Source organism: Ambystoma mexicanum, chromosome 4q (assembly GCF_040938575.1).
Source record: "Ambystoma mexicanum isolate Mex_15411 chromosome 4q, UKY_AmexF1_1, whole genome shotgun sequence".
Classification (NCBI taxonomy): Eukaryota; Metazoa; Chordata; class Amphibia; order Caudata; family Ambystomatidae; genus Ambystoma; species Ambystoma mexicanum.
The window spans coordinates 270,853,098-270,865,523 of record NC_090928.1 but is presented as its reverse complement, the minus strand read 5'-3'; the positions used below and the strand labels follow the sequence as shown (position 1 = coordinate 270,865,523).

The 12,426-nt window shown below is 45.5% G+C and overlaps 1 protein-coding gene across 1 annotated transcript in view; it reads right to left on the bottom strand.

Annotated features, from left to right (window-relative positions):
- The window catches only part of CCN6 (cellular communication network factor 6), a 245,756-nt gene that overhangs the window by 28,275 nt on the left and 205,055 nt on the right, over window positions 1-12,426 (bottom strand). The window contains exon 4 of the mRNA XM_069607851.1: window positions 4,983-5,176. Within this exon, the coding sequence (XP_069463952.1) occupies window positions 4,983-5,176 (194 nt within the window). The remainder of the gene's footprint in view (window positions 1-4,982; window positions 5,177-12,426) is intronic.

The following is a 12,426-nucleotide window of genomic DNA, read 5'->3' as shown; positions in this document are numbered from 1 at the left end:
TGGCCAAGGATTTTAGCCTGTAAGGTTTCCAATTTATTTAGCATGGCAGACTGGATGGAGTTGCACCAGGATTCGTCTTTCACAATAGGTGAAGGAGGGGAGGTGGGTGTCTCAAGTTCTCTGAATATGGCAAAGATTTCTCGACATCCGCATTTAGTATTGGCTATCCTTGTATTGAAGGAGGTGGCTTTGGTATTGGTGATGGCGCTTTTGTATTGATTAGAAATAGATTTGAAGGCAAATCTGCCACAGTGGGGTTGTTAATCCAGGTGGTGAGTGCAGCCCTTTTTTTCCCACGGATCTATAGTGGGTCTTCGGTGAACCAGGCATTAGAATGTTACATTGTTTTGGCTTTTTTGAGGGTGAGAGGTGCCACTGAGTCAACGGCCTGGGAGATGACCCTCTTGAAGTCGTTGGCAAGAAGTTCAGGGTCGTTGGAGAATGGGGGTAGCAGAGCAGGCACCCTGAGGTGCTGGGATAGGTTGTTGTGAGTGAGCAATTTAGAGCTGCTTGAAAGTCCCGCTGAAAGGGGGATGGTGGGTGGTTGAGGGCCTTTGGAGGTGATAACGTTGAAGGTAATACAGTGGTGATCAGACCATGGTAGAGGGCTGATCGTGGGGAGGCTGAGAGAGCAGTTGTGGTGGGCAACCCAGTCTAGGGTCCGGCCTTTAGTGTGGGTGGGGCTAGAAATGGCTTGTGTGAACCCTAGGGTGGATAGGGCTTTATTGAGGGCTTTTGCATGTGTGTCTTTAGGGTCATTGAGGCCTAGATTAAAGTCCCCTAGGAGAGGGCTTTTGGTGTTTTATTTAGGTTGTCTGAGAAGGAATGGTTTATAGCATCTTGGAAGTCACTGGAGGGGCCATGTGGTTGGTAGATGAGGTGAAAGGCAAAGGTGCAATTGTCAGAGAGCTTATGTTTGAGTGAAAGGTAATCTGAGCTCTGGTCAAGGTCCCTCTGAATTGTCCTAATTGATAAGGATTCTTTGGCGATGACGGCTACCCCACCTTCCCTGTGGGAACGAGCGGTCATGTCTGAAGATGGTGTACGCAGTGGGGATGGCTAGGGTAAGGGCGGGTCCAGATGAATCAGTTAACCATGTTTCACTAAGTTGTTGCTGCTGATTAGGTCATGTACATCTGGAGCATGGGCCAGTAAGGATCTAGAGTTCATGAGGGCACATTTTAGGTGGGCTTCAGATAGGAGGGAGGGAGTGATGGAGGAGGGGGTGGTGGAGTTAGTGCAGGTCAGGGCAACTGACGGTGCAGTATTTGGGCTTTGGTCACATTGCAGTGGAGGGCAAGAAGCAAGAGAATGTTTGTTAACTGTAGTGGCAGTATCAGTACAGCAGGCACAGTATTCTGGTTACCAACACAATGCAGTGGGGGGGCATGAAGTAGGTAGGGGCATAATAGTAGTAGTGGCAGTATCAGTACAGGGCATCATTACAGCAGGCACAGTATTCAGGTTACCAACACAATACAGTGGGGGGGCATGAAGTAGGTAGGGGCACAATAGCAGTAGTGGCAGTATCAGTACAGGGCATCATTACAGCAGGCACAGTATTCAGGTTACCAACACAATACAGTGGGGGACATGAAGTTGGTAAGGGCGCAATAGCAGTATCAATACAGGGCAACATTACAGCAGGCACAGTATTAAGGTTACCAACACAATGCAGTGGGGGGCATGAAGTAGGTAAGGGCAAAATAGCAGTATTAATACAGGGCATCATTACAGCAGGCACAGTATTCATGTTACCAACACTGCAGTGGGGGGCATGAAGTAGGTAAGGGCACAATAGCAGTATCAATACAGGGCATCATTACAGCAGGTACAAAGTTTTGATTTCCAACAAAACGTACAGAGGGGCATGAGACTTTCAGAGGCACGTTGTGTGTGGGTGTTTCAAGGTTCAATAATAGTTTTTTGATGGTCCTTCCTGAGTGAGAGCTGGTGGGCATCACACTGACTTTAACACTGCAGTTGTTTGAAGTTAACCGATATCTCAGTGAGTCAGGAGTTGATCTAGTTGGCGGAGCCACTAGGTCGCGGATGGGGAGTTGCGGGACAGCAGGCCAGACGCGTGTTGTGGTGTGCAACGGATAGCCAGGCTCAGGTAGGAGCGTGCTGGTGGCTGTCGAATGGATCGCAAGGAAGTGACTTGGAGGTTTGTTATTGATGGGTTTAGTGAACAGAGGAGGGTGGAATGTGGAGGGGGTTTGCTTTAGGAGCCTTGCCCTAAGACATAGCAGTCTAAGAGCAGTGCACGGGTAGAAGTTGGGAACAATAGCACTTCACGTGCGGCCGCGGAGACGCTGGTTTCTTTGGGCCGTTACTAGGTTGGTTGTGATGTCAGATCAATGTGCGCTGGCCAGGCTCTTACCTAGGTGAGGGGAAGTTGTGCTGGCCTTCAGCGCATTCGAGCAGCAAAGAGCTGCAAAGTGAAGTCCTGGCCTTTCCTCACGGCCTTCACTCTGCGGCTTCGCCTCACGGCGCACCTCCCCTCCATTTAAAGCAGGAGGGGAGGGCCTGATGAGGTGTTGGAGGCTATGGGGCAGCTGGGGCATGTTTGGCTTCCTGGTCATCATGGGAAGAGTGGCGGCGGCCATTTTCTTTTTGTTCATGGCCTCGTGAGCGGGCTGGATTCTCCTCCAATAGGTCACATCTCCATGTTGGAGATCAGCTGGATTCTTGTGCAGGACATTGAAGGAGACTCGCAGCGGAGTTGCAAAGAGTGGTCCTGGCCTTTCCTCACGGCCTTCACTCTGCGGCTTCGCCTCCCGTGCGCCTCCCCTCCATTTAAAGCAGGAGGGGAGGGCCTGCTGAGGTGTGGGAGCCTATGGGGCAGCTGGTGCATGTTTGGCTTCCTGGTCGTCATGGGAACAGTGGCGGCGGCCATTTTCTTTTCGTTCACGGCCTCGTGAGCAGGCTCGGTTCTCTGCCACTCGGTCACATCTCTGTGAAGGGGATCAGCTGGATTCTTGTGCAGGACATTGAAGGAGACTCGCAGCGGAGCTGCAAAGAGTGGTCCTGGCCTTTCCTCACGGCATTCACTCCGCAGCTTCGCCTCCCGGTGTGCCTCCACTCCATTTAAAGCAGGAGGGGAGGACCTGCTGAGGTGTGGGAGTATACACTGATACTAATCCTTTCCGAGGTAAAATAGAACTATGGAAACAATACATCAATGATGAATTTCTGATAATCAATGGCAATGAGACAGAAGTCATTGAGTTTGTTTCATAGCTAAATTTACAACACCCAATTTTTGAAGTTCACACATGATGTAAATAGAGACTAAATCCATTTCCTGGACTTGGAAATGAAAGCCCAAGGGGAATGCCTGAGTACATGAGTGTGTCCTAAACTCACTGATCGTAATAGTCTCCTTATGTACAATAGTTACTACCCAAGGACCCTACGTGACAATTTTCCATTTGGACATTTCTTGAGATACAGACGAAACTGTTCCGAAGTACAAGAGTACAGACAAGAAGCCAGACATCCGTCGAACAACAGTCGCTGTAAGGGACAATTTATAGATTTTGTCTATTTTTATGTATCAGAATTACTTGTTGATCTTTAGGTTTCTCTCAGTGCTGCAATTGTACCAGCATGGCTAAACGGAATTTTTGCACTTTTGTTGATTTTAGTGAATCCATCTCCCTTAGGGAATACAGATGCACGGCAAATAGACACACACAGAGACGAATGAAATGAGTTAGAAATTCTCAAGAAGAAACTGATTCAGACTGAATTACATGGGGCACGGGGTGGGATGATCATTCACATCGAACCACGTGTCTTTCTTGATCAGATCCAATTTCAGAAAGACTGGAGTTACATAGCAAACACGTGCAACAGAGACTGGCTTTTACTGATTATTAATACAGCCAGAAGGGTATCAGAGGAAATGATGTTGGAAATCCAGGACAAGCAGGCCAAACTCATGAATAGTACAATTCTAGACAATTATCAGAAAAGATTGGAAGAATTAGATGCCACAATGAAAGAATTTAGGGAATTTAACAGCAACAAAAAATTCATGAAATTGAAAAATGATATTCCAGCCTTTTCTCATGAAAAGGTCTATCCCTATGTAACTGAGGCATACTATTTAGAGGACAAGCAGATATCCATACCTAAGCTTCCTAAAAGAAACTTAAACCTCCAGACTAAAAATAATATGTCCTGAAACAGATCTAGCCCAGAAGACTGGAACTTTTCCAGCACCAGTTCTGATGATGAGATGGGAGCAGGCCCCTCTTACAACACTCGAATGGACACACTACATAATGAGCATAATGGACAAGTCACATCGGGGCCTTTTTTACACCAGCACGGAGGTGGGGGCACGTTGGGAGAATAATTCGCCCTGAATTTCGCATAGCGGGGGTCAGGAGATATTTGCCCCACAAACTCATTAGTCATCAACCTCTCTGACACACACACGTGAAAAGGTCAAATAAGTGCATTAGATATTGGCCCAGCAAGTATATATTGGGCCGTGACCCTGCTCCAAAAGAATTACAATCCCCCATGTTCCTAAACTGGTGTAAAACCATGAGTAACCATTGTATGCATGACCTTTGCTCCTAGCACTCTAGGGGATAAAAAAAATGACTCCCTTCACTGTTAAAGGTAACATGGTGAACCATATTATTAAAAAAAGGCACACAACATTTACAGCATTATTGATGCTAAGGTGCAGTCTCTCCACGCTCCTTCACCCTCCACGAACGCTGTGGGACTCCATTTATATCAGGAATATGATCCTGCTGGGGTCACTACTTCATAATTACAGAAATGGTACCCCGCTGCATGCACTGGACACCTACCCAGTAGTTTTCCTGGCAGGAAGGATGCATCCTCCTCCTCCTCCAGAGATTTTTCCAGCACTCCTTTAGTGCACATATCTGACGTCATAAAAGATAAACAGGTCACAAGTGTCTTCTTGACCAGCTGGGTGTGAAGATTTCATTTACCTTTACATGTTTGTAGGCATTTGCATCGCAAGGTCGCACGTAGCATAGCCTCTGTTCTTTCCTCATTTCACATCTACTGTTCTCATTGGTGACTCGTATGGACATTCCAAAGCCGCAGGTTTTGGAGCAGATGCTCCATGGAGTTGCCTGCACCAGGCACTTTCTTTTCCAGACAAGCGGGAGAACCTTGAGGGCTGAAACGCAGGAACATTATTTTTCATGCTTTAAAGTCTATACATTTAAATTATTTCAAACGAATCACCAAAGGGACAATTTTCAAGTCTTTTGAGTGTAAACATAGCTGTAAAACCCTGGCTTAAAAGGTCCACACCTGGTTTTACACCCGTTTTAAAACTCCAAATATTTTTCTTTTTTGACAGCCACAGCAGGGGCACAGAATAAAATGACTGTTTTGGCCTGCCCCACATGCTCTGGCTGCCAAAAACACGTGCATAAACGCCAGCATCACATTTTCACGCTGGCGTTAATGCATTTGATTTATATGGAACCCAGTTGATTGCAGAACCTGCTCAAAGCAGGAGGATCCCACAGACATCCATTGTAAATGCCACCTGGAGGCATACATTGTAGGAGACATCTTGCTTCTTTGCACTATGAAGTGCAAAATATTGCGTGTTAGCCTGATTGTGCCAGGTTTTACGCACATGTTCTGCACTTTATAGTCCAAATGAGGGAAACCGCACAGAGGGGGAAAACGTGCACACATGTGCCCACCTAGAGGACCCCGTTTGTGAAATGTAGACATTTTAGAAAATGAACCCAAATTGTTTTGTTGCATCACACAATCAGCTTCAGCACAATGGGCCTTTCGGATAGGCAAAGAGCAAAGAAGCGGCCTCTGCAGATGCAGCTTGGTGACAACAATACAAACTACTAGGCTGCCATACCATTGCAGAAAGGGTTTTGATGGAGCAGATTTAAGATGGTGCACGCGAGGGGTTCTAAGGGTGTTTTTGATATGCTTCATGTTGTGGATTCTCATTGTGAACATTCATTGTTCAGGTAGGGAATCATAATCGTCAGTTAGGCTTGTGGTACTGGGGACATATTGACCAGAGGAGTGCCTGTGAACATGACAGGCGTTTCTCTGACTTGTGATTTCAAGCAGCTTTTTTGTGAAGGAACACCCTGTGTAGGTGAAGAATGGAGGCTTAGCTTTATTTGATGAGCACTTAGGTACCAACTGTAGGTACACTTCATTGGGATGGTTTAGGCCCTATCAGTAGGGAACAGAGCAGGTCTGCGAGAAAGGCACTACTTTTCCTCTACTAACACAAGACGGAGTACTTTGATTGGTCAAGGTGCACATCATGCTCGGCAGATTGGTTAGTCAGAGAGCAGGACGAGATTGTGCAAGTATGTGTTCCAATGAGAGTCCAGAAATTCTTGTGTGGGTTTGTATCATGGAGTGCACTCAGTAGTGACAAATAAAAAGACAAATTGTAGATCTTAAGGTGCTTTTCTCTCGATCAAACTATAAAGTGTTTTGTTTAAAGTGCGTTTGTGTGGGGGGAGCAAATATGCACAAGCATGAGGGCTACCAAGATTATGATTTAGTTCAGTGGATTTCCAGTTCTATTGTGTGTTCCTCAGTCCACACCCAAAATAACCAAAACACCAGGGCTGGAACATTAGTACAAAAAGGGCTTCTTTCAGGCTTGTTTCGTGGCTTGCATAGGGTTTCTGGGCCCTAGTCCAAATCCTGTGGGATGTGTCCCGGTCCTTGCTGCAACGTTGCAGGTTATGGAATGTCCGAACCCTCTCCGGGGATCTGCCAAGACCCAGGTGTCTCAAGGTCTTAGACTGTAGAGACTGAAGTGCATTCTCTTGGAGATGGTTTGGACACCCAGGGTTTCAGTGGTGCAGGGTGACGAGGCCTGCTGCCTGACCACCTCCCTTTCCTGGGGTACTGGTGTCTGGGTGAATGCGGCTGCCCTCTTAAATACCACTTGTGTTACCTCCCTGACTCCTTGTGAGGCTACATGATCTCATTTGTCCTCCTGCTGCTAGGAGCTGCTGTGGCCCAACCTTATACACCAGAACATTCTTATTCCACTGGCTATGGGGCCCACCTGTCTTCCTCCTTCCTTCTTAGGTTGGATAGTATTATTGCCCCCTCTAGCCCAATACCTCTCTTCACCTGAGACTCTCCATCTTCCAACAACTTTGACCAGTTACAAGTAGTAATTATCTCCCTGAAATCTCTCCCTGTCTAACTGTTACTCCTCCTCTATCTCCAGTGGCTATCTATCTTAACTCTCATTCTCTGCCATCATCTCCCCCTTCAGATGGTACCTCTCGTGATGATAACATACCTGTGTAAATATCCCCCTCTCAAGAGGATAACTCTGTCTCCCCAAGCTCTCTCTCAACAAAGGCTAACTCTCTCCCTGCAATATTTCTCTCCAGCAATGGCAGTAATCCCCCTTCAATATCCCCCTCTTAAGACCGTACTTCCCTCTCTCCAGATGGTAACTCTTTCCAAAATATCTACATTCAGCTGATACGTCTTCTCCTCTGATATATCCCTTCTCACAACCTCTCTCTACAAAGGGTAACGCTCCTTCTCCAGCGTCTCTCCCCCTCTGTTACCTTCAGCAAACTCCTTCCTCCTCAGTCCTACATAAAACTCCTTGCACTCAATAGGCTCCTTCGAATTCCTGTCTCCAGCTCGTCTCCAAACAGCTTGGGCCATGTGGGCTGCAGAGGACTGGTCCTGAGGTTAGACGAAGCCTGCCTCCATTTTGGATTTTAAACTGGTACTGGGGCCTGATCTCCTTTCCTCCCTGCAAGAGGGGTTTGTACCAAAATGTTGCCTAAAAAACTGCATCTGGTCCCAGAACTGCGAACCCCGTTACGCTGACTAAGAGAAGCAGGGGCTGCAGGGGTGTACCCCGTTCCCCTTAGTCAGCGTAATGGGAGTTGGGGGTTGCAGGGGTGTCCCCCGCTTCCATTAAGTGGAAGCGGGGACAATAAAGAAAAAAAAAGTTACAAAATAAATTACAAAAAAAGACACTGGGTGCCAGTTCCGAACCACGTTAGTGGGAGCAGAGAACTGACGCTGCAGGGATAGAGGAGAAGGCTTTGCACTCCTGTGTGAGCCGCGGTCAAGATAAGTGGGTAGGGGGAAGTGGGTAGGGGGTTGCAGGGCACAGTGATCTATGTGATCAATCATAATGAGAGTAAGCTTTTTGAAAGTCGGCATTATGGGTGGTGCAGTGATCACATACATCCCCAGAGAGCTCGGCTACGGTCTCCTGCTTTAAAAGGTGTTCCTCTGGACCGCCAGCGTGTGAAGAAGTCAGAAAAATCCATGGGAAACCTGGATAATTCTGTTTCCTCCAACAAACTTTTGTTGCAGAGGAATTGTGACATTGTAACGCCTGTGATTATTACTGACATGGAAGAAGAATAGTTGCTCGTTATGAGCTTTGCGCAAGAGACACACATTCAGTTCTTTCTCTTCTGTCCATTTTTTAAATGTAAACATTTATTTTCAGGGATAAAGTGAACCGCTTTCGTCCTGCAATATTTCTACATGGATTCCTCAACCAGCGATGCTGGAGGGATAGTTGTGTCAAAGCTTTCGGTGAAGGTTTAAAAATGTTGAAATTTTGTTCCTTTTAAAAGGAAAGAAGTTACTTCCCATAGAAGGTGTTGGGGCCTGGCTGAAGGGAGCCTCAGGATCCCCCCAGACTATAGGGGCTTCAGCCTTGGTTTTCCTAGAGTGTGGGGACTAATGGTCCCTAGGGGCTGTCTCTGGTGTTCTGGGGAGGTGATCTCTGGCTGTCCCATCCATTTATACAGAGGACATTGCCATAGAGTGAATAAAGCTACAGTAAAAGGGCTACATACAAGAAACCCTGCAGCTCTTCATTAGAGGATTGAGGCCGCTGGAAGGGCTAAGTGGTCTCCATTGGGTGGTTCTGATGAAACCTGAGAGTATTTTCCCCAAAGAACTGACCTGGAGAAAGGGGGCATAGGGATTCCTATTGCACACCGTTGACTAAGAACCATCTGTGCCCAAATAGAATGTTAAAGGGTTGAGAGCATGTATGAGGTAGAAGAAGGTGTAAGTGGCAAATGGCTGCACCTTGGGGAGCACACTCAAGTGAAATAGATTGCTATGACCTATCCTTATATCCTTAGAACTAACATGCATAATGACATGCCGACCCGTGGTGAATTCATGTGATAGGTTCTGGTTGTCATCACAGTTGCAGCTGTAGTTTCAGAAGGGGGAACACCTGCGTGTTCTCAATTTGGAGACCCATATTAGGTCATGGGCCTGATTCAGGTGGTGCATTTCTTCAGTTATACCTGTCCAAAGAAAACCTACTTTTCTGGCAGAGGGATAGAAGTAGTAACATTGACATCATATGCACTTTGGCGCATGGTTGACACCACAGGAAGTTGGTAAAAAGATCTTTAATAATCATGCAATCAACAAATAACTTCAAAATATTACAGACGCAGAGACTCAGCAGATATAGGGTTTTTAGCGTGGACCGTATAGGTTGTAGTTGCAGCACCTGGTGACACCTAAGGACTACACTCTCATTGGTTACTACATCACAGAATACCTGGACCTTTGCTAACGGCAATCATGTTTACTTGCTTTCCAGAATATTCTCTTCACTGTCTTCAGATGATTCAGTAGCTGATCTAGACACCTACTGACATGCAAATGTCAGCATAAGACTGATCTCTCTGTATTGTCTCGTCACCTGCCAGAGAATCAAGTTTGAGATCATGTGACTTAATTACAGGGCTGTTTATGGCATCAGACCGCCTTGCTAACAGCAACACTGTGAGTCTCCTTTACAAGTAAGGCGTTGCTAAAAAAAAAACATTGGTAACGTGGCGATTATTTTGTTACCCAATTGTGAAACACCAGCAATAGATTTGTCAGCGACCTGGTAAACAATTAATGGCTAAATGTTTCATCTTTTACTATTCCCATAATAATAAATACATACATTTCAGATATCTGTTTTGTGTACATTGTTGTGACGTACACATCAATATAACATCTATGTAACGATTTGTAAGATCACAGGCTATTATTTTCTATATTGATCCGATGGATTTGGATGTGTTGCCTTTCTTTAAGGATCTGCCTGGATCACCCTTTCTGATAAATCTGAAATATGTTCAATCTGCCACAATGTGCCATCAATCACATTGGTCAACCACTCCTGTTAAGATTTGGTCTGCTCTGTGGTGGGCAGTAACGGCTTCCAACCACTTGGGTGTGGGGAGAATGATCATAGTGGGTCTAATGTCTCAAACTTCTGGAGTGAGGATTTATGTACTGGCAAGTTATATTTCAATGACAGTATTTTTCCGGTACGGCTTCAAAGATGCTAAGAAACTGCCCTGGTTGTATCTGATCAATTCTATTGTCCATTGCTGCTTAACTGAGAGTGGTATTTTCATTTAGCAGGAAGGATTCCATCTGGTTGGCCGCAGTGCCATAGTCCTTTGATAACAAGTTCCTTTTGGATTTGATGCATTGTCGTTTAAACCGGAAAGATTCCCCTGATATTAATGCAAGTGGATGCCTGTTGGTAGTGCCTTTGGTGCTGGTCTCATGTGTTAGTTGAATAGCCATGTTTTCAGATGTTTTCCGAAGGTTGGGTGTTTGAAAATGAAGGAGAAGTAGGATTCTCACTGGAATTTCTGGTCCCAGGTTGCCCCTGTTACAAGAGAATTATTAACCCAACAGAGCACTTTCAGAGATCAGTAATGGAAGCATTTGCTTTTGGATCTCTGCCATGGTAGGTGCAGTGCAATGCGCATAGTATTGAAATTATTCCTGTGTTTTATTGGCAGCCAGTGAAGTGATTGGAGGCCTACGGTAATGTGTTTGTATCTTATAGGGCTCAGCAGAACTCTAGAAGCTGCCTTTACACTGTTTGCAGACTGTTGGGAAGGAAGTCCAGAAACCCCAAGCGAAGGCTCTTGCAATAATGTAGACTTGAGAGTACTACAATGATCACAGCCATACTTCTGTGCCTGAGCGTCAGGTAGGGCATGCTGCATTGGATTGTTTGATCTTGAAATACGATGCTCAGAATGATGGCTTTTATCTGTGGATTGTGTGCGAGGCTGCCCTACATCATGAGTCTGAGGTTTCAAACTGTTGTTGTAGGGAGAGGACAAGGTCCAATTTTTTCAGACCAGGGGATTCTCATTGAAATTGGTGGCATGGTTCCAAAACCCATGGGTTTAGTTTTGGTTGGGTATGTTTTAATCTGTCATCATTCAGGAATCCACATGAGCAAAGCACATCCTGGCAAGGTTGGTGTAGAGTCATTTCTGATCTTCTATGAGATTTTGGTGTCATCGGCATAGTTGAAGCAGGTAGGACCCAAATCCTTTAATTAGTTGTAGAAGTAGGGTCATATAGATGTTTAAAATGAGAGGTGAGAGACTGGCTCCTTAGGGTACTCAGCATGTAAGACTGTAAGGGGGCTACCTGAAAAAGGCCATGCAAATCATTTCTGTTTTATCAGTCCGAAATTAGGTAATCCAGTGAAGAGTCTCTTTTCATTCTGAAGTCCTCTAGCCTAGCCAAAGCATTTTATTGAGGTTTATAGTGTCAGAAGCAGCAAAGATTTCGAGCAGGATATGCGCACTGGATGAGTTGTTTTTTAGGGTGCCATATTAAGCACTGTGTAGATGTTGTTCCCTTAGAAGGTCTGAATCCATGTTGTGACTCGTGGAGAAGGTAGCAGCTTTTGACCTTTTCCCATAGCTGATGATTAATGGACTTCTCAAAGAATAGCAATGATTCGTGTCTTAGAGATTTATATGTAGTTTGCCAAGTTGTTGGGGCTCTTTTGAAGGCATGAAGGATGATCCCTTGTTCGAAGGAGGCATTGGGAGAGCTAGGATGTTAGTTATTACTTTGTAGATATCGGGGTGACCGGCACTTCAGGTGAACCAACTGTATTTTTAGCATTGACAGTGGTGAGGAAATCCAGAGTGGAGAAGCGACTAGAAGCTTTCAAAGGTGGGATAGGTGATTTGCTTTGTGCTGTTTCCATTGCAGGTGTTGGCGGGGTTGATCCTTTTCTGTCCAAATAAACCGGAATTGTTGCTGAAATATATTGCAATGCAGTAGGTGAGTTCTTGAGAAGGTGTTGGGGCTGTGTTCCAGGCTGTAGAATTTTGAATTCATGATTAATTTTGAAGATATCCTTCTGGCTATGTTTTACTAAAGTTATTAGGTGTGCTAAATTAGCCTTTTTCCTTTTGTCCCTTCTGCTCTGTAGAACAGATGCTTTTGATGCACAGCTAACTTTTCATTTGTAAAGTAATTTCCTCACAAGATTTGCTCAAGTTATTGTTTTTCTTTCAGTTGTGGAAGAAGGGGTTTGAACCATTCATGTTTCCCAAAAGATTGGCCAACTGGATC